The following is a 24414-nucleotide window of genomic DNA, read 5'->3' on the forward strand; positions in this document are numbered from 1 at the left end:
CTGCCCGCACTGCTCCGTGCCCGCACTGCTCCGTGCCCTCACTGCTCCGTGCCCTCACTGCTCCCTGCCCTCACTCCGGCCGTGCCCTCACTCCCGCCTGCCCGCACTGCTCCGTGCCCGCACTGCTCCGTGCCCTCACTGCTCCGTGCCCGCACTGCTCCCTGCCCTCGCTCCGGCCGTGCCCGCACTGCTCCGTGCCCGCACTGCTCCCTGCCCGCACTGCTCCGTGCCCGCACTGCTCCCTGCCCGCACTGCTCCGTGCCCGCACTGCTCCCTGCCCGCACTGCTCCGTGCCCTCACTCCGGCCGTGCCCGCACTGTTCCCTGCCCTCACTCCGGCCGTGCCCTCACTCCGGCCGTGCGCTCACACACTCCCTGCCCTCACTCCGGCCGTGCCCGCACTGTTCCCTGCCCTCACTCCGGCCGTGCCCTCACTCCGGCCGTGCCCGCACTGTTCCCTGCCCTCACTCCGGCTGTGCCCTCACACACTCGCTGCCCTCACTCCGGCCGTGCCCTCACACACTCCCTGCCCTCACTCCGGCCGCGGCCGTGTCGGGAGTGGAGCGGAGCCCGCGGACGCGCGCGGCCGACCCGCAGGGACCCCCCCGGCCGCGGCCCCGCCCCGCGCGGGCGCTGATTGGGCGCGGGCGCTGCCAATCGCGCGGCGGTTGCATCACCCGGGGGCGGGGCGGCGCGGTGTCGCAATCGGCGCCGGCCGCAGGCGCACGGTACCGAGCGCGGCCCGCCCGGCCCCTCCCGCCGCTCGCGCCGCTCAGGTAAGCGCGGGGGGCGCGCGCCGGGGCCGGGGGCCGTGTCCGCCCCCGCCCGCCGGGCCCCGCACCGAGCGCCTGATGCAATCGGCGGGCGGCCCCGGCTCCCTCCCCTCCCCTCCCCCGGTGAAGTCACGGCTTGGCAGCGCCGGGCACCCCCGCGCCCCGCTCGGACGGGGGAGGAGCAGCGCGGCCTCGGCGGGCGGGCGGCCCGGGGAGGGCGGCGGCGGCGCCGTGGGCCCGCCGGGGAGGGCCGGGCCGGTCCCGGGCCCCGCGGTCGGTGCCGGCCCGGGGTGAAGGGGAGCGAGGCCGCGCCGGGGCGGCTCCGGGGCCGTTCGGCGGCGGCCGGGCCCGAGGGGCGGCGGGGAGCGCCCGCGGGACCGCCCGGAGCCGCCCCGGGCCGCGGCCCCACAGATGGCTCGGGTTCCTCACCCCCTGCCCTGGCTCCAGCGCAGGTTTCGGAGCGGAGCCGGGCGGGCAGGGAGCTCCGCGCTGGCCCTAGCGCTGACATCCGGCCGGAAGAGCAGGCACAGCTCCGTAACAGTGTACGGGAGCCTCCTCGGAAAGGGTCAGCCTCTGTAACGGGCAGCTTTCGGATTTAAGGGACGGGGCTGTCGGTAAAAAACACAGCTGTCCTTCTAATTCGGAAGACAAGAGTGTTTTGATTCCTCCCTGCCTCCCAGTGTTTGGGATTGTGTCATGTTAAAAGTATATGCTTTATGTGTTGTGATACAGTCTGCTGAGGATGCCAGAGTGCACTTTTCTGGAAGATGCGTATTAAAAATGGAGATTCTGAAATAAATGTGTAAAAGTGATGTTGTCAGCTATGGCAAGGAACGATGGCATTGAGGTGCTCGGTCTCAGAAGTGTTGTTGCCCAGCCGTCAGTAGGTGAGAGCTGGCCTCAGCTCCTGCAGACCCGTGAGTGTGCCCCGTGCAGGAGCCAGCCTCCGCTGTTCAGCAAATGTGTGCCTGGAGCTCTGTGCCACTGTCCTCAGCACTGGGTCATTGGAAGCTGGAATCAGATCCTAGGCGGGTATTCCCAGTGAAGGCTAAGAGAAGAGAGGCCACCTATTGCTGTTCAGATTGGGGCCGATTTTGCATTTGACAAGACAGCTTTGTGAGTTTGTGCAATAAAGTCATTCCGACTAATGATCAGAATCAGTCACTCACATCTCAAGAAAGGAGCAGAGAAGCACTTTGTGTTTTTTGCTACCAAGTTAAAAAAATTACTGATTTAATTGACAAAATACTTTTTTTTTTTTTTCTCCAAAGCAAACATTTGGAAGTTTAATGTCTTTATTTTTATTTTTTGTATGTGTGAAAGCAAATGAAGGCCTTCATTGCTTCATTGGTCCCTGAGGAGTAGTGTGAGACAGTAAGAAACATCTTTCTGCCTGAGAAGACACCTCTTGAGTTACCAGCTATTATGCTGTAGTGGGTGGCCAGTTGGTTTCCTGGGTGGCCCAAGGAGAGAACCAGGCAGTTCTGACTGGCCACTGGAAACAGTACCATGTGTTGGGTGGAACCAGCCTAGGGCTGTTGCTGAGCTGAAGCTCATGAGCAGCTTTATGGGAACAAGATGCTGGGAAACTGGGCTGGCTCTCTGAGGAGTTATCTCCTGCTGTGCTGGGGCTGTCACCCAGTCACAGGGAGCAACCTGTGTGGAGCAGCTTTGTGTTTCAGGGGCTCTGAGAAACCTGAGTCCTATCTGCCTGCCCACCTTCATGGCCTCTCCCAGTTCCCGTGTCCTTTACCTCACCCTTCTTGAGAGTCCCCTGTGTATTTCTCATCCTGCTGCCTTTAGGTCTTCCTGCAGTAACTGCTCAAGGATGCTCAGAGCACCTGTTGCTATGTGGGATAGCTGACAACTGGTCACAGGCATCCAGCTCCACATCACCAGGTGGAAAAATGAGTTTGAAGCCTCAGTTGTTGGCACTGGTGTAACTGTGATGCAGTACAGTCAGTGCTAGTTAGTGCTACTTGCTCAGCATATTCTGTGGTGCAGGATGGGAATCCAGGTGTCACCTGACCCAGATAAGAGCACGTCTCACTCAAGAAATAGTGACTTAATAAAAAACAAATCAGTTCCAGTGGGAAGGAACTGAGGGAGGTCTCTTCCAGCAGGCAGGGGTAGAATTCTTGCTTGAGAGGTGTGACACTGGTTATCTTCTCTGCTTAAATCCATGTACTGCCCAACTAAAACACTCCATTAATATTAGGCTTAATGGAACACATAAATTTTTTCTTGAATCATGGGGAAATCTGATAGAGATAGGAAAGAAGTGTGAAAGCAGTATTAAATAGTTTTGATAGCATAAAGAGAAGTAGCACATGGAACCTGGTGCTGTGAAGAAACTTGTTGCATGTGGATTGAGGTTCCTTTGGGGGCAGGAACCACCCCTTCCTCTGTAGTAGCTCATGGAGCATAAAAATCTGATGGTGGAAATGGTGTGGGTTACGTAAGTGGCCTGTCCAGGTGAACTTTGCAAGCACTGAAATGTGTTGTAGCAGAAGGGACAGTAGAGCATTCTGTCTGATTTGGAAAAGGGGTCAAAAACTTACTTGTCTGAGACAGCCTAAGAGTATTGTATATGCTTTGAGGGCTGCAGAAATCCTGTATTTTGAAATAAAGTACAGACAAGGCCAGTGTATGGTCTGAGACGAGCATACACTTACAGCTTGACTAAAAATGTCTGTGCAATTACACATGCACAGCTACTACAACTGGCCCTGCCTGTCTGGTGTTGGTGCACAGAACACCTTGTTAGCTGGGTGTTCAGTTCAGCTGCTCAACCAAACTGCTTATTAGGTCAGAGTCCCAGACTGAGACACAGTTTGCAAAAGTTGCTTTAGGATTTGAAATTGGGAAAATACTAGCACAAATGTGTTAGGCACTATCTAACATCTAAATCCAGCTCCACAGATGTCAAAAAAATGTTGATGGTCTCATTCTGCTCTAAAATAGGAAAATGAAAAGATTTCTTGCTAGGAAGGGTGTGTGTATACTCATACCTCTTCACAGGTCAGAAGACCTCTTGGTGACAGAGAAGGTTAATTTTGAGTGACATTCAAGCCAAATTTAGTGGGCTTTTCCATGAATGTTATTGAACCACACTGCAGCTGCATCTCATTCCAGCTCCTTCAGCATGGAACAAAAGATGCAGTTGATCTACACAGTTGAATTTTAACACTTTAGTGATAGCCCATCCAAAAGTAAAACAGCAGCTCAGACTGCTGAGAAAAACAAACAGGAACAGTACAAAGTGTGAGTTTAGACCCAGTGACATGCAGGAGCTGGCTTACAAACCTCTCACACATCCCTCCATTCATCAGCCAGTGGAACCATCCACGTGCTGTGATGTTCCTGGGCTGGACACTGCCCACCCTGGGCAGTCAGCACTGCCCAGTGCTGCTGCAGCTGCTTGTTCTTCTCCAGTCCTCTGCAGGATGGGCAGGGAGGGTGTATCACACTGGTGTGTGAAACTGCATGTCTGTGTGTGACACACAGGCTGACCTTGGAGAAGGATTGTTTAGTGCCAGTTAAATGCTTTTCTTCAACATGACAAATCCGCACTGATTTGACTGATTATTTTTCACTGGAGCCATAGGTAGGTGTTTCAGGAGCTTAGCACCATCCTGTTGCACTTCCCCTCTTCTCTCCCAGCCATTTAGGAAGTCATCCTGTGAGATGAGAAGGGGACCAGCTGTTAGCCTTGCCAGGGCCATGGCCCCGCAGCTGTGGTGGAATCCTCCTTGTGCCACCAGTAGGGCCAGGAGCAGGCTGACCTCAGCAGCGGGAGGACGTGAGTCAGGTGAGAGGATGTCTTGCTCATCAGGATGGTTTGTCTGCTGGACAGTGACCAGTGCACCAGCTATGGCAGGCGACCTTATTTGTCAGTGAGTCAGCTGTGGTTGCTGTCTTTTGATGGGTGACAGTCTTTGTGTAGTGACCTACACTGCCTTCACCTCGTGCTGCTGTCCCACCTGCTCGGTTCATACTGCTGCAGGCCCAGCACCCTGGTTGTGGTAGAAAGTCACCCAGACACAGCCTTTGCAATGCACTACCTTGCAGTAAATAAAGCCACAGATTGATTTTTCAGTAATAGCAGACCTTAGGACAGCCATCAGTTTGACCATCATCTTTGCAACAAGTGCTGTAAGATGATTGAGAAAAGGTGGACAGGCTGAGCACCCTTGCTCCAGAGAAAAGAGATCAGGGAGGAATTTGTCTGCGGATACACCCAGAGATGTGGTCCGAAGAGGACAAGGATCAAATACCCCTGGTTGGTCAAGAGTCAGGCTGTTAATAGGTTTAAGCCACAGAAGGAAAACTCCAGTCTGAAAACTAAGAAAATTGTATAACTGGAGGAAAAGTTAGACAGTGGAACATGTTGCCAAGACAGAGGTTGTGAAACTGGAGATATTTGAGGCTAGGCTAGACACCCATCCATCAGGGATGGCTTTGGAATAACTGAGTGAAGCCAGTGAACAATTCAAACAGCTTGACCCAGTAATAGTCCCATCCAATCCAAATATGTTTGAGGCTTCAGAAATGTAGTTGGCAGCTTGTCCCCTTCCAGCACAGTTACAATGTCTTACTGCCACATGTACCATCAGTACTTTATGCTAAAGCCGGTGATGTGTAAGATTGTAGCAGAAGCCAGCATCTTTAATAGCTTTTTTTTCCCCTCCTAGGTTCACCTTGCTCTTCATCCATGTGAAGATCCGTTGGAAACACCTTCTAGAAACCCCAGAGTTTCCAGTCTCCTGATAAGTTCTGTTGTGTCCAAGAACAGCCCGTCCAAATGAGCAAGACATCCCAACAGAACACCGGCACAGATGCGAGCGGGGCAAGTGTGATTCACACCCAGGCACACTCCAGTGGTTTGCAGCAGGTTCCCCAGCTGGTGCCCGTTAGTCCTGGTGGTGGAGGCAAAGCTGTGCCTCCCAGCAAACAGGGAAAGAAGAATTCCTTTGTGGATAGAAACAGTGATGAGTATCGTCAGCGCAGAGAGCGCAACAACATGGCAGTGAAGAAGAGCCGGTTAAAAAGCAAACAGAAAGCACAAGACACACTGCAGAGGGTCAACCAGCTCAAAGAAGAAAATGAACGTTTAGAGGCAAAAATTAAACTCCTGACCAAGGAGCTGAGCGTACTGAAAGACTTGTTCCTTGAGCATGCCCACAATTTTGCAGATAATGTGCAACCTGTTAGCACTGAGACCACCACAACAAATCCAGAAAACAGTGGACAGTAGACACCTGCGACCTTATGAAACAAACTCTTGAGGTGCAGCCTGTCTGCAGTGCCCGTGCAGTAACCAAGCAAAAACTGAACCTTTAGCCATTGTTTGGTGGAGATTTTCTTCTTTTAGATTTAACACTGAAGATTTGTAACAATTAAACCAGAAACTGCTTAGCGTATTTGTTTTAAATATTTTTCTTCTCAAAGATTTATGTAGATCTGAACTCCTAGCCAACAAGGAATGTAACATTTAGGAAATAACTTTTTCACAGGAATATTCAGTTACCGTTTTTGACTTCACATAATGGGAGGAATCCAGCAGGATGGCTCACTAAAGTATCAGAAACTTGTAATTGGATAGAACGTCCTTTAAATACCCGTTAGCATATTTTAGCCCTTTGTTTTTTCCATTACATATTACAAACGGCAAAGGCTGTGGAGAATTTTTGCTTTTTACTTTAAACCTGTAGGACAAGTCCTATGAAGCACCACGTGGGTCCCTCCTGCCCAGCTGTAGTTAATGGGGAGGTTGCAGTAATGGCTGGGATGCTTACCAATGCTCACCAGAAAAACAACAATATGCTCTGATGATATATACAGGCAGTTGGCCTCCAAAAGGCACATGAAGCTTCATGTGCAAGAGGCAAAGCAGCACACTGACAAAGCCTTTTATTTAAGCTTGCATTCATATTGCTCACGTAGTGACTGGGGCCTTGTGAGAACAAGTTTGTTTTCAGAAAATTTCAAAATGCTACCAAAACAACTGTGCCCTGCAAAATTGCATTCTTGCCAAGAAGGAGATACTGGGGAGAACAGAAAGGGCAGCTTGGCTTAGCAGTGAAAGGGGCAGGACAGCAGGTCTTCAGCTGAGGTGTATGGATCACTGCTGGCTGAGATTAATCTTAGAGAAAGTTACGGTGATTTTAAAAGTAAATGGCCCTAGTATGAATAACTGATTTGGTAAAGTTTCTACAGCCATCATACAGCTGTGTGAAGGAGTATCTTTAGTCTATTTCCATAGAAGATTTTCTGTAGCAACTTTTTTATTGCTACTGCTTAGTCTTTGCCATGATCCATAATGCAGTGCTATGTGCTATATTGAGGATTTAAACAAAGTAAAGCAGGAACTTTGATGTAACTTTAATTTATTTTAATTTTTAAATATTTCATTGATGGTATGGTTATTTTACATTTAACCTGTGTGTCTGTCTTGTAGATTACTACACTGTCTTAATTTCCCTCTTACACTACCTTTGTCCATAGATTATTTTGGAAGATGCTTGTTTGCTTTGTACCTGTATTTAGGAAAAAACTTGGATGTTATCTCTATGAAGATACTGTTAGAGAATGAAACCTTGAGAAGTTCTTTTTTGAATTTAAACTTCTAATACACGTGGAAACCTTTAATGGATTGTTTTGCATTATGGTAGACTTTTTACAGATATGTTTTTTCATTCTAACTGCATCTTAAGTTGGTAGGGTTGAAATACCAGAAGCTAATAAAAATGTTTTGCTTGTAGTGGTCTCGTTTTTCCTGTTCCTTTTCTGTTTCCCAACTCACACAGTTGTCTTGGAGAAATCTCTGCAATAGTCTCTGTTCCCCTCTTTCACTCGGGTTTCTGCTCCATGAAAGGAATCAGAAACTCATTACAGTTTTGTCTAAATGTCTGATTTAACAAAAAAGGAAAAAAAAAATTAAGACTGAAAATCTACTGCAGTTAGAGGGGAGAGGAGCAGAACACCAAGAATGACAAGGAAAAAGATGACCTGAAGACATCTCCTTTGTTAACTGCACCTCCTCTGGTCCCAGGGCAGCGCTGATCTCTTCCCCAGTCTGCCCTGTGGGCCGGGGCAGTGTGACCCTCGTGTCTGAATGAGGGTGTTTGCCAGGCCCAGCCCTCCTCTGCCAGTGTGAGCACACTGCACATCTTGGCTGTTGGTGACTGGGGTGAAAATGGTGTCTTAGATCTCTTGTGAGTGCGGGTGGTCCCCTTTCTGCAGCTCCGAAGGGTGACTTTTCCACCTGTTGCTCCTGACAGCTCTGATCCCATTTTCTTCATCTTGAAAACCACTGAGTTATGAAAAGTCGTTTGGAAAATGGAATTTTTGGTTTATCAGAAACATTGCACAGGTTTTCTTTACTAATGTGGTTTAAGCTGACTGGAGGTGAGAGAGACAAAAGGCAGATTAGGGCTGAGATAACAATTCCCCGTTACTGTAACAATTTACAATTTAACCACCACCAGATAAGAGAAGGAGCAGTGACAGCAGGACACCGATGGCAGCAGCGTGTAGCCGAGGGCGATGGGAGCGCTCGGAGCCCAGCACGGCCCCGCTCCGATGGCCGCTGCTGTCCCGGGACAGGGGACAAGTGACACACACCCGGCAGCGCAGCGCGGGCTTGTCCCCACCGCCGCCAGCACAGGGCTCCGGGCCCGGCCTCGGGGACAGGGGGACAGCCAGCCTTGGGGACAGCGAGCCCCGGCCTTGGGGACAGTGAGCCTTGGGGACAGCGAGCCCCGGCCTTGGGGACAGCGGGACAGCCAGCCTTGGGGACAGCGAGCCTGGCCTTGGGGACAGCGGGACAGCGAGCCTTGGGGACAGCGAGCCTGGCCTTGGGGACAGCGGGACAGTGAGCCTTGGGGACAGCGGGACAGCCATCCTGGCCTTGGGGACAGGGGGACAGCGAGCCCGGCCTTGGGGACAGCGGGACAGCGAGCCTGGCCTTGGGGACAGTGAGCCTTGGGGACAGCGAGTCCCTGGGGACAGCGGGACAGCGAGCCTTGGGGACAGGGGGACAGCGAGCCTGACCTTGGGGACAGCGAGCCCCGGCCTTGGGGACAGCGGGACAGCCAGCCTGGCCTTGGGGACAGCGGGACAGCGAGCCTTGGGGACAGCAAGCCTTGGGGACAGCGAGCCTGACCTTGGGGACAGCGGGACAGCGAGCTCCTGGGGACAGCGGGACAGCGAGCCTTGGGGACAGCGAGCCTGGCCTTGGGGACAGCGGGACAGCGAGCTCCTGGGGACAGCGGGACAGCGAGCCTTGGGGACAGCGAGCCTGGCCTTGGGGACAGCGAGCCCGGCCTTGGGGACAGCGGGACAGCGAGCCTTGGGGACAGTGAGCCCGGCCTTGGGGACAGCGATCCCTGGCCTTGGGGACACAGGACAAGGCCGGGAGGAGCACGGATGCTCTAAAGGCACCGCAGTGCGGCCGCAGGAGGGGCTCAGGCGCATCCTCAGCCCCCGGTGCCGGAGCAGCTCCCGGGAGCAAAGGTCGCCTCCTCCAGCTGAAGCGGCCCGGGCACTGACAGGGTACCTCCATCTCACCCCTCCGCTGCAAGGCACAGAAAATTTCAGTGTCGACCGATAAAAGTTAAGATTTTCCTTTGACACATCATTCTCAGACACAATCGGGCCTGTGGCAGGACCCGGTGCCTGGCAGCACACGCGAGGTTCCAGCACCGCACATTCCCGCAGGAAGCCCGCTGCCATTTCCCTTGGCGAAGGGAAGGGTCTGTCCAGCCCCACACACCGGGAAGCCGCAGCCTGTGATGCTCCTGCAGGGAAATTCAGACTGTGCCCAGCCCCGGGGAGCCGAAGCGATTTGCTGAGCAATTGACATGTATCATTTCAGAAGCGCTCAGACGTTTCTAAAGACACAGCATAAGACACATTCTGGTACTTCGGGGCCAACTCTGTTCAAGTCTGTTTGTGCCAAGGGAAAGAAGCATTTGGGAAAATATGACAGTAGGAGTATAAAATATCTTGATGTAATAAAACAGAAAATTGTCATTACCTGTACTTTCACCCCATTAATACACTTTAAATTATTAACCACCACTTTGCCTTCTTTAAAAAGGTTTATTCTCCCTCCCCAAGTCAGGAAAAAATGGTCTAATTTGCTTTTTGCTCAAGTGGATAAAAATTATCATAATTACAGACCAGACTTCTGGAATGAAGGATGAAGTTTATATTCACCAAGTTGGTGGGCCTGCTGATGAAGGAAGATGGCAGAGGATGCCCCATCCCCGGGCCGGGCAGGCGGAGCCGGGATGGGCCAGGAGCAGAGCTGGGATGGGCCAGGAGCAGAGCCGGGATGGGCCAGGCCAGAGCCGGGATGGGCCAGGAGCAGAGCCGGGATGGGCCAGGAGCAGAGCCGGGATGGGCCAGGAGCAGAGCCGGGATGGGCCAGGAACAGAGCCGGGATGGGCCAGGCCAGAGCCGGGATGGGCCGGAGCAGAGCCGGGATGGGCCAGGAGCAGAGCCGGGATGGGCCAGGAACAGAGCCGGGATGGGCCGGAGCAGAGCCGGGATGGGCCAGGCCAGAGCCGGGATGGGCCAGGCCAGAGCCGGGATGGGCCGGAGCAGAGCCGGGATGGGCCAGGCCAGAGCCGGGATGGGCCAGGAGCAGAGCCGGGATGGGCCAGGCCAGAGCCGGGATGAGCCAGGAGCAGAGCCGGGATGAGCCCGGCCAGAGCCGGGATGGGCCAGGCCAGAGCCAGGATGGGCCAGGAGCAGAGCCGGGATGGGCCAGGAGCAGAGCCGGGATGAGCCAGGAGCAGAGCCGGGATGAGCCGGAGCAGAGCCGGGATGGGCCAGGAGCAGAGCCGGGATGGGCCAGGAGCAGAGCCGGGATGGGCCAGGCCAGAGCCAGGATGGGCCAGGAGCAGAGCCGGGATGGGCCAGGCCAGAGCCGGGATGGGCCAGGAGCAGAGCCGGGATGGGCCAGGAGCAGAGCCGGGATGAGCCAGGAGCAGAGCCGGGATGGGCCAGGAGCAGAGCCGGGATGAGCCAGGAGCAGAGCCGGGATGGGCCAGGAGCAGAGCCGGGATGAGCCCGGCCAGAGCCGGGATGGGCCAGGCCAGAGCCAGGATGGGCCAGGAGCAGAGCCGGGATGGGCCAGGCCAGAGCCGGGATGGGCCAGGAGCAGAGCTGGGATGGGCCAGGAGCAGAGCCGGGATGGGCCAGGCCAGAGCCGGGATGGGCCAGGAGCAGAGCCGGGATGGGCCAGGCCAGAGCCGGGATGGGCCAGGAGCAGAGCCGGGATGGGCCAGGCCAGAGCCGGGATGGGCCAGGCCAGAGCCGGGATGGGCCAGGAGCAGAGCCGGGATGGGCCAGGCCAGAGCCGGGATGGGCCAGGAGCAGAGCCGGGATGGGCCAGGAGCAGAGCCGGGATGAGCCAGGAGCAGAGCTGGGATGGGCCAGGAGCAGAGCCGGGATGGGCCAGGAGCAGAGCCGGGATGAGCCAGGAGCAGAGCTGGGATGGGCCAGGAGCAGAGCCGGGATGGGCCAGGCCAGAGCCGGGATGGGCCAGGAGCAGAGCCGGGATGGGCCAGGAGCAGAGCTGGGATGGGCCAGGAGCAGAGCTGGGATGGGCCAGGAGCAGAGCCGGGATGGGCCAGGAGCAGAGCCGGGATGGGCCAGGAGCAGAGCCGGGATGAGCCAGGAGCAGAGCCGGGATGGGCCAGGAGCAGAGCCGGGATGAGCCAGGAGCAGAGCCGGGATGAGCCGGAGCAGAGCCGGGATGGGCCAGGAGCAGAGCCGGGATGGGCCAGGAGCAGAGCCGGGATGGGCCAGGCCAGAGCCGGGATGGGCCAGGAGCAGAGCCGGGATGAGCCAGGAGCAGAGCCGGGATGGGCCAGGAGCAGAGCCGGGATGAGCCAGGAGCAGAGCCGGGATGAGCCCGGCCAGAGCCGGGATGGGCCAGGCCAGAGCCAGGATGGGCCAGGAGCAGAGCCGGGATGGGCCAGGCCAGAGCCGGGATGGGCCAGGAGCAGAGCTGGGATGGGCCAGGAGCAGAGCCGGGATGGGCCAGGCCAGAGCCGGGATGGGCCAGGAGCAGAGCTGGGATGGGCCAGGAGCAGAGCCGGGATGGGCCAGGAGCAGAGCCGGGATGGGCCAGGAGCAGAGCCGGGATGAGCCAGGAGCAGAGCCGGGATGGGCCAGGAGCAGAGCCGGGATGAGCCAGGAGCAGAGCCGGGATGAGCCGGAGCAGAGCCGGGATGGGCCAGGAGCAGAGCCGGGATGGGCCAGGAGCAGAGCCGGGATGGGCCAGGCCAGAGCCGGGATGGGCCAGGAGCAGAGCCGGGATGGGCCAGGAACAGAGCCGGGATGAGCCAGGAGCAGAGCCGGGATGGGCCAGGAGCAGAGCCGGGATGAGCCAGGAGCAGAGCCGGGATGAGCCGGAGCAGAGCCGGGATGGGCCAGGAGCAGAGCCGGGATGGGCCAGGAGCAGAGCCGGGATGGGCCAGGCCAGAGCCGGGATGGGCCAGGAGCAGAGCCGGGATGGGCCAGGAACAGAGCCGGGATGGGCCAGGAGCAGAGCCGGGATGGGCCAGGAGCAGAGCCGGGATGGGCCAGGAGCAGAGCCGGGATGGGCCAGGCCAGAGCCAGGAGGAGCCAGGAGCAGAGCCGGGATGAGCCGGAGCAGAGCCGGGATGAGCCAGGCCGGAGCCAGCCCTGCTCCTGCCCGCCCCACAGCCCAGCCCGGCCCCGGTGGATCAGCGCAGGAGCTACACCGGGCTGACAGATTGCTTGAAACGCTCCCAAAGTCTCCTTTCCAAATCTGCCAAGTGTTATTATAAAACAGGAACTGCTGCCGAAGCCAAGCGGCAGCAGGTTTCGGAGTGCCCAAAGCACTGAGCCATCCCCTGGGTGTGTTCAGAGCCCGCACAGGAAAACACTCGGCTGGGGAGGGAATGGGGCTGAGGCCACGAGCACTGTTCTGCACTGAAACAACCTGAGTTTTGGGTTAGATGGGTTCAGAGCAATGCCAGTGTAGTGTCTGTACTCTCATACCTGCAAGGCTATCAAAGAAAACCTGATGTCCTTGGGCAGGGGCTACGTTTCAGAAGATCTCAGTCACCACCACCGCAGGAACTTCAATGCAGCAGCACAAACAAGCTGATCTCACACCTCCCTTCCTGCAAAAATTGTTTCCCTTGAAAGTCAAGAATTCCTGCACTTGCCTCTTACAAATCAATGTCAAGAAACCTCTAAAAAATGTAAACAGACTTATTTATTAATTGAGTGACATTAATGAAGTCCTCTGGATTGTTTCACGATGTTTCTTTGGTCTACCACATGAAGTTTCCTACACAGCAATGGATCACCAAGCTGTTGGGAGCAAAGAGCAGATCCTTGTCACACAAACCAACAGCTCGCCTAGGGCAACATATCTGATGATTTTAAGGCAATTATTTCAGGCCTAAGCCCAGTCCTGGGGGCACAAAGGCAGCAGCAGTGGTTTCTGACACCATCCAAGCCCCCCTGAGACAGGGCACTTGCAGGAGCTCACTGGTGTCAGCAGCAGAAGTGAGCTGCCCACACCAAGGTGCTGAGATACCATCAGCTGATGCCTTCTTCAGTGGGAGAAGCCTCAGCTGGCAGGCAGTGAGACCCAGCAGGGCCCTGATGCTCTGCTGTGGCTTCAGCTGCCCCCAGCACAGCATAGCGATGTTCTGAAATGGCTTTGCAGTCAAACTGCAACAGAATCTGAATACTGAACAGGAGTTTTGATGTGTATGTAGAGTGAGAAAGATTATTTCATGTAGTTACCAGCACCTAGAAGAAATTTATTTATTATCCTGCAAGCTGATGAATACCTACAGTTAAAAAAAATAAAAATCTTCTCTTAGTAATTTAAATCTTGCATGAGTGGAAAGAATGGTCATTTTGTAAGGTATCCAAATAAAATTTACATTATTACATTCTGAACTAACACTGAACAGTTAAAAATAACTCTATCATGCTGCACAGCATATGCTGCTGAATGACCACAAGCCCTGCAGCCAAGATATTCCCTTCTTTCAACTTTTAAGGATCATGAACACCATAGCAATTTATGTTTTTAAGGAACAAATAGATGAACAAATCTAATGAGCATGGAGCTGTGTGTGAAGGATCAGTACAGCCACTATCCAGAGCAGAAAACTCTGGCTAGTGAAGGGTCAACATTTACAGAGCACAGATTGGTAGTAGGGTCAGATAAAGCAGCAGGAACTACAGCAGAAAAGCATAATGACCACGAAGTTGTGAACACAAATGATGCCAAGGTGAATTTTAATAAAAATTTGATTCTGCTTACTGCATGGATACAGATCCATAAGAAAAATGTGTGTCGTCATGTCCACTGAGAACAACTGATTTTTATTTCTGTTTTTCGCAGCACTTGTGATGAAGTTTAAAAAAGGACTTAAGAAAGTTACACTTGCTCATAGCTTTCAGATAATCCATTTGGTATTTTAGAGTTAAATCATCAAACTTCAGATTTAATTGCAAGGTACATCTGAGCTGAGATGTGATAGAAGTATAAGCCCCACTGATAAGGCAGCAGGGCTATTCAGCTGCCACTTGGTCACATAAACTGCCGATTGCAAGCAGCAGTTGAGTTACCTGGGCCTTCTGCCTCTGTTTTTAACACAGGAATTTTCCCAGCTAACAGCCTGCCTGCCTCTCTTGCTATTAAGAATTGGATGCATTTTATTTTCTATGCCGCAGCATTAAATCAGAATGCTGACTGATTAGTTGAGGCCATAGGTATGATCCTGAAGTTTACTGCTTTTGCCTGGAGAAGCTGTCAAATGATTTGGCACTGCTCTGGCCTTCTGCCATGAAAGCCTCAATTTCCTCCACAGTCCGTGGGACACAGGTGAGCAGCTCCATCCCCGTGGCTGTCACCACGATGTCGTCCTCGATCCGCACCTGCACAGGGAGCACACGGTTACCAGGGCATTCCAGGTGGGCAGGAGAAGCAGAAGCTTCCTGAGGAGCACCTCAGGCAGCAACAGCAGCCAGGGCACAAGGTGCTGGTGCAGCCCAGGCAGAGACCACACTGTGAGCACAGAATTGCTGTCAGCACCTTGGCACGAGGCTCTGTAGGCTCCAGTTCCCCTTGGGCCCCTGGCACTGCCACCCTCCTGGGCTCACACAAGCTTGGTGGTGACCCCTGGTGTGTGGTGGCCCCTCAGGAGCCTCTGCTGCACTGGGTACATCAAGGACAGTCTGAACAAGGTGCTGCAACAGTGAATTCATGCTACATCATTCCATGGGGCCAATGAATCCCAACCCCCGAGAGCAGGAGCAGTAAAAAGAACATTCTTCCCTGGATTTGCCTCCAGCCTTCCCAGCACATGGCTTGCTAGGGGGACAGTGCCTCCTGATGCCCACAGTGTCTGTTCTCAAAGCTGTCCTCCTGCTGAGCTGCAACTCAGGTAGCTTCTCTTTGCACCCAAAACTTTTCTCTAAACACAATAAACTTTCAAAGTGAAACTTTGAACATGAAATAGCTTGTAGCTGATACGCCAAACATTGAATTTTGAGCTGATGAGAAAGTCCTAAGCAGGTCACACGTTTCTTTTAAAATACAACCACTAAATTTCAAATCATGGAAGGAAAAAGCAGATCCTCTCAGTTTTTCAGCTGTTGCTGTTAAAATGAAAAGTGTGCTCCATTTCTGTTTGTCTCTAATCTCTTCTTACCAGTTAATGTGCCTACACAGTCATTCCCGTTATCTTATCAGAAAAATGTTGCTAAATTGCTAAGCTGCAATAAAAGCAATTTTAGTAAGGTGCAAATCCAAAAGAACACAAACCCTGGGTACTCCCACCTTACAATTGCTTTAATTGTTTCTGACCTCTTGACATTTTCAACTAAAAATAAAGCTGGTTAACATTTGTACTTCTGATTGCAAAATAATCCATTTGTTCAAACAAAATGAGTCATCCAGTTCTTATTAAACTGTTTAATGATGTCTTTGCCAGATTATTTCTTTTACTTGGTACCAAGTTAAGTGTATTATAAAGCAGAATTAAATAAACAAACTCCATTGAGTTAACACATTTGTTTTGGACAGCTGTAAATTTGAAAGCTGTGAGGTTCTGTATGCTCAGTGTGCCTGAAAGGCTGGTGCCTTGCTGCACAAGAGATCAGCCATACATGCAATGACTCTGCACTTGAACAGATTTTACCAAGATGGGCTTTTGGATTCTCTGCTTCAAATTTGACTGCTGGGCAAAACATAACCCAAGGATTCAGCAGGAGGGTCCCACTGCACCCAAAGGCAAATTCTGCTGTGTGTCTGTCCTGCTGGGTCTTGGGCCTGGGCACAGCCTGCCTGCGTGGACCAGTCCTTGCCAAAACCCTGATGGTACCAGGCCAACCCTGCAGGAGTGCCAGAATCCAGGGACAGACCTGGTAAGGTGGTTAAAGACAAAGCACCACATTGGCAAGCCCAGCCAGTGTAAATGGAGCTGGACCCAGCGATGATGTGGAAAGTGAAAATGTCACTGCAAAAGTAAGTCTGAGAGCAGAGGGAAGGCCAGTCAAATCTAGAACTAACTCTGCCTACAGAGAGAGCCTTTCCCCAGCACTGCCAGCTTCACAAACCTCCCCCTGCTTGAGCTGAACTCCCCAGTTACAGAGACATATCAGCCACAACTGATCTGCTTAACCAGTAACATTAGCAAAAAAAGCAAGAAAAATGGTTTGTGTTTTCTAGTTCAGTGTTTCATGCCTTCACCAATACCTCTGCACTCTTTGGGAGGATGGACTGACTTAAAAGCAGAGCAGATGAAAGCTAGACTATAGTGGGGAAGAACAAGTGGAGCAAGGTGTCTGTCCATGCTGTTCTCTATCCAGGCCATAAGAGAAAATCAGGGTGGGGAAGGAGCTGGGAAATAGTTAAGAGTGATGAAAGGACCAGGGAAAGGAAGGTGTAGTGAGGTGAGACAGGATTGCAAATAATGGACAAAGAAAGCTGGGACTGGCTAAGGAGTCCAGGCAGGGAGACCCTGGTGGAGGTGAGAAGTGAGACATCCTGAATGAGGAGAGCACACAGGGGATGGAGCTGCCAAAGGCAGTGAACTGAGAGTTACCAAGTGGGAGAGGATGAGTGCCATGCCCAGAGGCTCCTTGTACAGGAGTGTTGTTAGGAGATCACACAGCTGTGATCTGCTGTGAAAAGTGGGAGAGCCAGTGCTGTCACATCAGCCTGCTCAGCATCAGCATCTCCAAATGGTCTTTGGGATGTGGATGGATGTGGAGGGGGCACACACAACTACTGGTCCCCTGGAACCATCCACCACTCCCTAGGAACATGCCACTTCTTTCCACAGAACCTAACCCTTCCTCTAATGGATAATTCTCACCTGAACTGGATGCTTGCCGCAAGAGAGAATTTCCCATTTTCAGTGCATAATTTTTCCTTTGCCTAAAAGCAACACGAGTGCAGAGGAACAGGCTTTCAAGGGGAAGGAAATGGTTTCATTTGCTATTTTTCTTCACACCTTCCAAGCTTCACCCTGACTGTAAAGTCAGCAGCAGCAAGAAGCAACTTCGGAGGACCTGCAAAACCTTCCCCACAGGAGATCCTGTCATTTGGTCTTGTCTTCTATCCAAATGGACAAAAGATGCTGGATCTGCCTGGCAAGGCTCACTGGCTTGGGCCTGCCTTTCCCAGAGGGGGACAGTGGTTATGAAACTCCTCTCAGAGCTGTCCCTGTCTGCAGGCTTTTTGTTAATTAGTACTGCTTGTTTCATGGCTACAGAGTGGTTTGGAGTTGAGCACTGAAGTGTGAGGCTCACTGCACCCCCAGCTTCCAGGGTGCAATGCAAAAACCTAGGGGCAGCTTTACTTTTTGGTGTGAAATGGCAGACTTCAGAAAACAACCCCTGTCAAGATGCAGTGGCCAGGAATGCCAGGACTGCTCCAAAAATGCCTTTTCCTTATCAAGGGTAGTGGCATGATCCGTCCAGATAGACCTGATTGCACAACTGCACAACAGCAGCACCAGGCCATCATGTGGCTTGACTCAATGGTCCCAACCCTGCCCCAAAGCAGGGCTGTGGGGGCACAGCCAAGGGCAGCACAGGGGTTAAACACCAGGGCTGCTGTCAGCTCTGTGCAGCCTCGCACTTTGTCCTCACTTACTAATACAGTCATGCTCCCCAGAGCCTCCTGTGCTACCTTCCAAGGGAAACGAGCTTGAAGCATTTACTGATTTCTTTTGGAAGATAATATATATACAAGGCCTTTGACAATCAACAAACTATTTTGGCCAATTAAATAATCCAGATTTGCATGATGACAGATCCCAGATGTCAAAAAAGGCAACTGGTGAAATGTCCTCCTTTTTTTAAAAAAAAATCTATCGATCATTTATTTGATTATGGCTGTGGAAAGCAGCAACACTATCTCTGCAAGACCTCAGAGTGGGACACTCGCCTGGCAATGATGACAGGACATGGCCACACGTGGCACCATCCAAAGCAGAGGAGCACACGTGGGGTGGAGGACCCTGGGTCTGATCCTACAGCTGTGTCCTACAGAGGCAGCTGTGTGCAGCCAAGGGAACTTATTTCAACTCAGCCATCGACTTAGCAGGAATTTTTAACAGAGCAAACTTACCACAAGCAGAGTTTGACTTCTCTATCTCAGAGGGACTGGTTGGGAAGCAGAGCTGCTACATCAAAGCCGGGCTGCAGGGCTGGGGAAGGCACTTTGCTGTTGTTACAGTGGCTATGCCAAGGTGTTTTCTGCAGCCTCTGTGCTCAGTGAAGCCCATCCCCTGCTGTGGCCTTCCTGGCACAAGCACGTTTCATTCACAACCAAGTCCTCATGTCAAGAGAACCTTTATTTTAAATGTCCACATTTAAATCTTCACATTTTTATAGAAGAGGATCAATATTAGTAGGGGAAGGCCATGTACCTTATTAGATTAACTGATAGAGATGGAAAAAAAAAGCCTCAGGTGCCCAGTCTCTTCATCCAGGCTCAAACAGAAGCATTAAACTACAAGCTAAATACAGGTTAGAAACAACTGGGCTTACTTTAACCTAATTATGTTAATTAGACAAGGGTTAAAGAAGGTTTATAAGCAACTAGCATTAGGTTTTGGGTTGCCTTCACCTATCACTTCCCCTAGAAGAACTTTTAAAGGAAGTTAACTACATACATTGTGACAACTGCTTTCCTATGAAAACTTTTGAAGAAGTGCTGTGTAACACTGTTACTGTGATACAATAAGCAATGATAAAAAGTATATGAGCATAATGTTTATTGCCTAGCAAACAATTTCATTTCACAATACAAATTCACCATAAACTCAGAAACAGCCTAATCTTCTGTAAAATAAAAATCAAGACAGAGACAACTATATGGCTCCCTGAACCAAAGGCAGAAGCAGTTAAATATCTTGCTCTTTATTTGGTTTAGTATTTATTCCGAGCAAGGGAAGTACTATTGTTTTGAAAAATACTGTAATATTAGTGGATCTTCAAGTTCCTGGGCTTTGTAAATCTGTTAAATTTTTAAATGAGAAAAATCTGTAAACAAAAGAAAGTAATGCATTTAACACCCATCTGTCTTTCAGCATTTTCTCTAAGTTGCATAGTTTACAGATATTAAGTCTAGTGCTAGTTCTACAAATCCTAGGGAAAAATAGAGCCTGAACAGAAACTGAATGTTTAAGGCCAAAAAAAACCCACCAAAACCTGAATGGCTTTACTGTGTCTTTGAGAAAACATCATATGAACTGCATGAATCAGTAATCGGCTTATGAAGAATGGAAATGTCAAACCCTAAAGGGCAGCATTTGGAGTCAGCATTTCCCCTTCCCCGAGGATTCAGCTGCTTTTCCTGAGCAATCCATACAACTGCATGCAGATCCCTCTATTTGCACATCTGTGTTTATTCAGGAGCTTGTGGGGCAGAGTCCAGGCAGAGCAAAGGTGCCCCGGGCCAGGCACGGTGCCAGCGTCCAGCAGCAGCAGCCCTTGTCCCACAGGGTTTATGGCCTCAGCAAACTGGACCTTGGCTTTGCAGAGGGAGGACTGAAGTACATGTGACTGCAGCGTCCCAGAACTGGCTCAGGAAGTCTGTGAAGGACTCAACAGCTGACCAGTAAAGAGTGCAGGGCTTCAGACAGGGCACCATCCCCGGAGCACTGCTTGCTTCCCTCCACAGGGACCTGCACTTGACCCAGCAGGGGTAAAAAGCCCTGGTGAGGAGGTCCCTGAGCAGACACAAAGGCTGTGCCTGTGCCTGAGGTGTGCAGGGAGCTGGGCTGCCCATGGACCTGCCCCAGCAGTGCAGCCACAGAAACCTCACACCAACTCCTCCTCCCTGCTCCTGCAGCTCTGCAATCTCTCCATGCCTAACTCCAGGCAGCACAAATTACAATAAATGACTACAGTCTTGCCCTTTCTGGAACACTATAAGTGCTTTGCTTCTCACTGCAGAGACTTGTCATAGTCAAGAAAATTATCCAAAGCCCCCAAAAGACATGAATTCAAGGTGAATTTATTAAAAATCCACAAATTCCCTGTGTGGACACACTTAGAATTACAGTGCTGTTACTTCAGTGAATGTTCATTTTGAAGTGAATTACACTAAACCAAATTAAGAACACTCTAATTAGTGCTGAGCTCTGCAGAGGGAAATGGACAACTTATTTCCTTTTGCAGAATGTATTTTACTTCTACACTTAAAGGAAGATTGGACTGGCTGTAGTGAACTCTTCAGCTAGAACTGACACCAACACTAGCCCCTGTACTATTAATATTTGTCAGTAAAAAACACTGGGCTTTACAGGATCTTTTTTAATCCCATAGAAAGGAAGCTCTCCGGCATGCTTTTGTGAGAAATACTCAGTCACTGGATAAACTAGAATGAAACACCTTGTTCATAACTAAGCACTCTACACAGCACAAATTGCATCTTCTATTTATGCAGAATCAAATCAGAATGGTAAAGATGGAAAAACTTATTTTGATTGCACTATAATTCAGCTTTTGTGAAGAATTCAGAAATATTCAGATGTATTCCAGTCTCAGATTTTATTTTCATTCTTCTCCTGGACAAAATCAAGCGACAACATCTGGCTCAGGGTATGTGTGTATTATTATTTTTTCTCTCTAAGTAAAATGTATTGTTCACAGGGGGATCAGAGATTAGATTTTTGCTCAATCCCTTTTGGGCTGCCCCTTCTTTTAGCAAAGTTTGTTGGCTAACTCTACTTACAAGTCATCATTACAGGAAGCTGAGTAAAATGAGGGAACAAAGTTTGGTTGAAATCTCTGGAACAAAAGTGCCTGATCCAGCAACTTATTACCAAGCTGGAGATCTCCTGCTGTCACTCCTGTTCTGTGCACTCACAGGCAGCAGGTGAGCCACAGGCACACCTCAGGCTGCAGAAATGGAGTGGGCATTCAGAGCCATTTGGGAAAAATGCGGGCTTTGCTGAGCAAGTTCAGGGACAGCTCACCAGGCAATTGCTGAAAAACTCCCACAGAGGGTTTACAAGGAAAACAAAGACAGTTAAACCTGTTTCCACTGCAGTGTCAAGCTGCACAAGCACAGCACAATGTTCTTCTAATATACCTTTCAGTGTGTGGTGTCATACAGAATGTGCTCACAGTTAGGAAATGCAGAATTAGCTGCCTTTGTTCACCAGTACCTCAGTTTGTCTGGCTGGCAGATCTTGATAAGGAAACAACACAGAGACAGATAATGCCCCAGATCTCAGCAGTGAATTAAATACCAGCTAGGGTAAAGTCCTGTGTCTCTTAATAAGGCTGCACCCACATCATGGGTGGCTGCCCTTGAGCCTGGTTGGCTCACATGACTGGGGATAACACACACAACTTTTCTGTCAGGGCTGGTGGTTCCAAGGCAGTTCAGACCAAAGTGCTACAGTAATCACCCTCTCAAGGCTGGGGTACAGTGATAAATCAGTCAATGGCAGCAGCAGACAATTCCTAATGAGTGACTTTTCATACCAGAAAATCACCGCCACTGCCAGTGACTGCCTGCATTGAGACTCAGCAGCAGAGGCAGGGCAGGATGGGGCATGGCAGCTGCCTGCTCTATCTCCTCTGTGCAGGAATACAGAGACTCGCAGAACAATGAGGCACCCTTCAAACGCTTGCCCTGCTGAAATAAAAACCCACTGGAAGCACAGCCACTGCTGAATGCTCTGTGAGGGCGGTGGCTCTGACTGGGAAATGTGCTCTGGACTGTAAGTACAAACAAGGCCCCTCTGCTTGTCCCGAGGCTGCTGAATGGCAAAGACTGCCCAGATCACCTCTGCCTCCCCTGGCCAATCCTCCTGTGCACACTGCTGCCTGAGCCTGCCCCACTGAGCACGGCTGCTCTGGAGCCCCATCAGCCCTTCTTCTGCTAAACAGGGAAGGCTCCCCCAAGGCACAAGTTTCATGCCATTCTGTCAATAATCCTGTAAGAACAATTATTGCTGTTTTCATCCACTGCCTCCCCAACTTAAACAGCATCAGTTTCTTCTGCCCTGGCAGGAAGCACTGGACTGTGCTGCTGTCAAGGAAGCCAACTCTGGACTACAGAACAGAGTCTCACATTTCATAACATACATGTTTCACACATTAGACAGAACACCTACCTGGCAAGCCATTGTATGGTGCTGGGAGAGGCCATTTCAGTCAATGGGAAAATCACTAGCACAAAACCACATTAAAAAAATTAGAATAGCCCCCCACCCCCAGTTTGTCTGCGGAGTCAAACAGTCCAAACGACTCAAGGTGCTGCTCCAGGAACAGCCCTGTGCAATACATCCCGACTCCCAGAAGGCCTCCCCTGAGATGCACAGTAAGGGCAATGAACAGGAACACCGGCCGAGGAGGACTCACCCCGCCGAAGCCCCTGAAGCGCTGCAGGACGCGGGTGTCGATGAAGGCGGCCTGGGCAGGGTCCCGCAGGGCCTGCTGCAGCAGCGGCTCGATGAAGTAGATGCCCGGCTCCACGGTGAGCACCATGCCCGGCTGCAGGCGGCGCGCCGTGCGCAGGCTGCGCAGCCCCGGCTCCGGCACCCGCTCCACGCCCTGCACACACACACACACACCTGCTCAGCGGGCAGAACGGGCAGACCCGCTGTGTCACCGCTCCGTTACACACACTAAACAGTGCAAATAACCATAAAGGACTGACACTGAGCTATGCACTTACCTCGCGCCCATCAGTCCTCACTTAGCTCTCCCATAAAGTGGCGAGCGGTTTTCAATCAACACCCCGAGTGTTTTCTGCACCACAGAAATCATGGCTTTGGATATGCTTGGTACTGTTACACTCTGCCTTGGGAGAAATACTGCGCTACAAGCAGAAAGAATTACTTGCACTATTCCTTACCCTACCCTCCCTCGCAAAGGATGGCATTGTAAGTGACATGCAAATCTTGAAATGGCCCCGCCACGTCATGGCTGAGACAGCTGAACTACGCAGCAGAGAACAACTTCTCCAAGGATATGCAAATACTTCTTCTCATCAAATGTTATTAAAATTACACATTTACGACCTTGATTCGGGAGCAATGAGTCTACACATGACCTCATAAAGGCAGCCCATTTAAACTAACTTTTGTCAGATTCAGACTTTCAGGCAACATGGTGCTGATGGGTATTATTAAAAGTTAAGTCAAAACAAGTCCGAACTAGCAAAACATTCTCTTCTTCTCAAAAGCTGGTAAAATAAAATGATATATGAGGACGTGCTTAGCCAAGGAATTAGAAACACTGCAAAGACTAGTTTCAGATATTAACTTGCTTCCCCCCAAATGTGCCAGGTATCGCAATATCAGAATAAATATATATCTCGATCTCATTAGCTTTCTGAACATTCATTGCCACTGTAGCAAAATTTCCCCAACAAATTATCATAAGAACCCATGAATAGCTCAGAGGTCCACCAGCTTGCAGTCATGCACACACACTCTGCTCATGAACCCCCTTCTGCTTCAGCCAGCGAGTCTGAGGTTAACATGTCTGCAAGATCATGGCATTATTTATCTGGTGTCCACTTGGCTTTCCTGAATCCTGCTTCTGGCCAAAGGCATGCGACTTTCCCTTGCCAGCAGAAGGGGCATGACTGGCATGACTATCAGCATGAGTGGCCTCACAAGGATGGAAGTTCCCCTTTCTCCCAGACCAACCCTGCCCAGCACCACCTCAGTGCTGGGCACCACACCCAGGCACAGCCAAGCGCCCGTGCTTCTGCCAGGCCAGGGCAGGGGGCTGGAGGGAGGATGGAGCACACCCTGCACATGTCCCGTGTTTTTTATCTTACTGAATCATTCCCTCTACGGAGTGGACACAGCCCTGCAGTATTGTTTGCTCTTGAGCTCCACTTTCAGTTCAGGAAAAGCTCATTTCACAGAAATATTGCTTTGCAGCAGCCCCTCCACAGTGTTTGCTTTATTCTCACTGGTCACCCAAGCAATGCTGGGGCTGCTTTTGGTCCCTTTGCAGAGCTTATTCTGTTCCAATGTACAGCACCTTACAGTAGCCAAGATTTCTAGAGCTAAGCCTGGACATTTGGACACAGGTTTGCCCATTTTGACTGCGTGTTCAATATGTTTTATGTTGTATGTTTGATT

The 24414-nt window shown here is 51.4% G+C and overlaps 2 protein-coding genes across 3 annotated transcripts in view; one reads left to right on the top strand and one right to left on the bottom strand.

Annotated features, from left to right (window-relative positions):
* Positions 1-690: 690 nt before the first annotated feature.
* On the top strand, positions 691-7535 carry CEBPG (CCAAT enhancer binding protein gamma). Of its 2 annotated transcripts, none has more exons than XM_066327997.1 (2): positions 691-775; positions 5467-7535. In XM_066327997.1, the coding sequence occupies exon 2, from the start codon at positions 5577-5579 to the stop codon at positions 6027-6029; it is 453 nt and encodes a 150-aa protein (XP_066184094.1). In that variant the 5' UTR covers positions 691-775; positions 5467-5576; the 3' UTR covers positions 6030-7535. The 2 variants fall into 2 exon arrangements, with proteins under 2 accessions (XP_066184094.1, XP_066184096.1); XM_066327999.1 differs by lacking the exon at positions 691-775 and adding an exon at positions 4251-4583.
* A 6525-nt stretch (positions 7536-14060) lies between these two features.
* Positions 14061-24414, bottom strand: part of PEPD (peptidase D) — a 140176-nt gene continuing 129822 nt past the window's right edge. Inside the window, exons 14-15 of the mRNA XM_066327988.1 lie at positions 22676-22867; positions 14061-14719 (exon numbers count right to left, since the gene is read on the bottom strand). Of these exons, the coding sequence (XP_066184085.1) occupies positions 14570-14719; positions 22676-22867 (342 nt within the window). The 3' untranslated portion in view covers positions 14061-14569. The remainder of the gene's footprint in view (positions 14720-22675; positions 22868-24414) is intronic.

Source organism: Sylvia atricapilla, chromosome 12, assembly GCF_009819655.1.
Source record: "Sylvia atricapilla isolate bSylAtr1 chromosome 12, bSylAtr1.pri, whole genome shotgun sequence".
Taxonomy (NCBI): Eukaryota; Metazoa; Chordata; class Aves; order Passeriformes; family Sylviidae; genus Sylvia; species Sylvia atricapilla.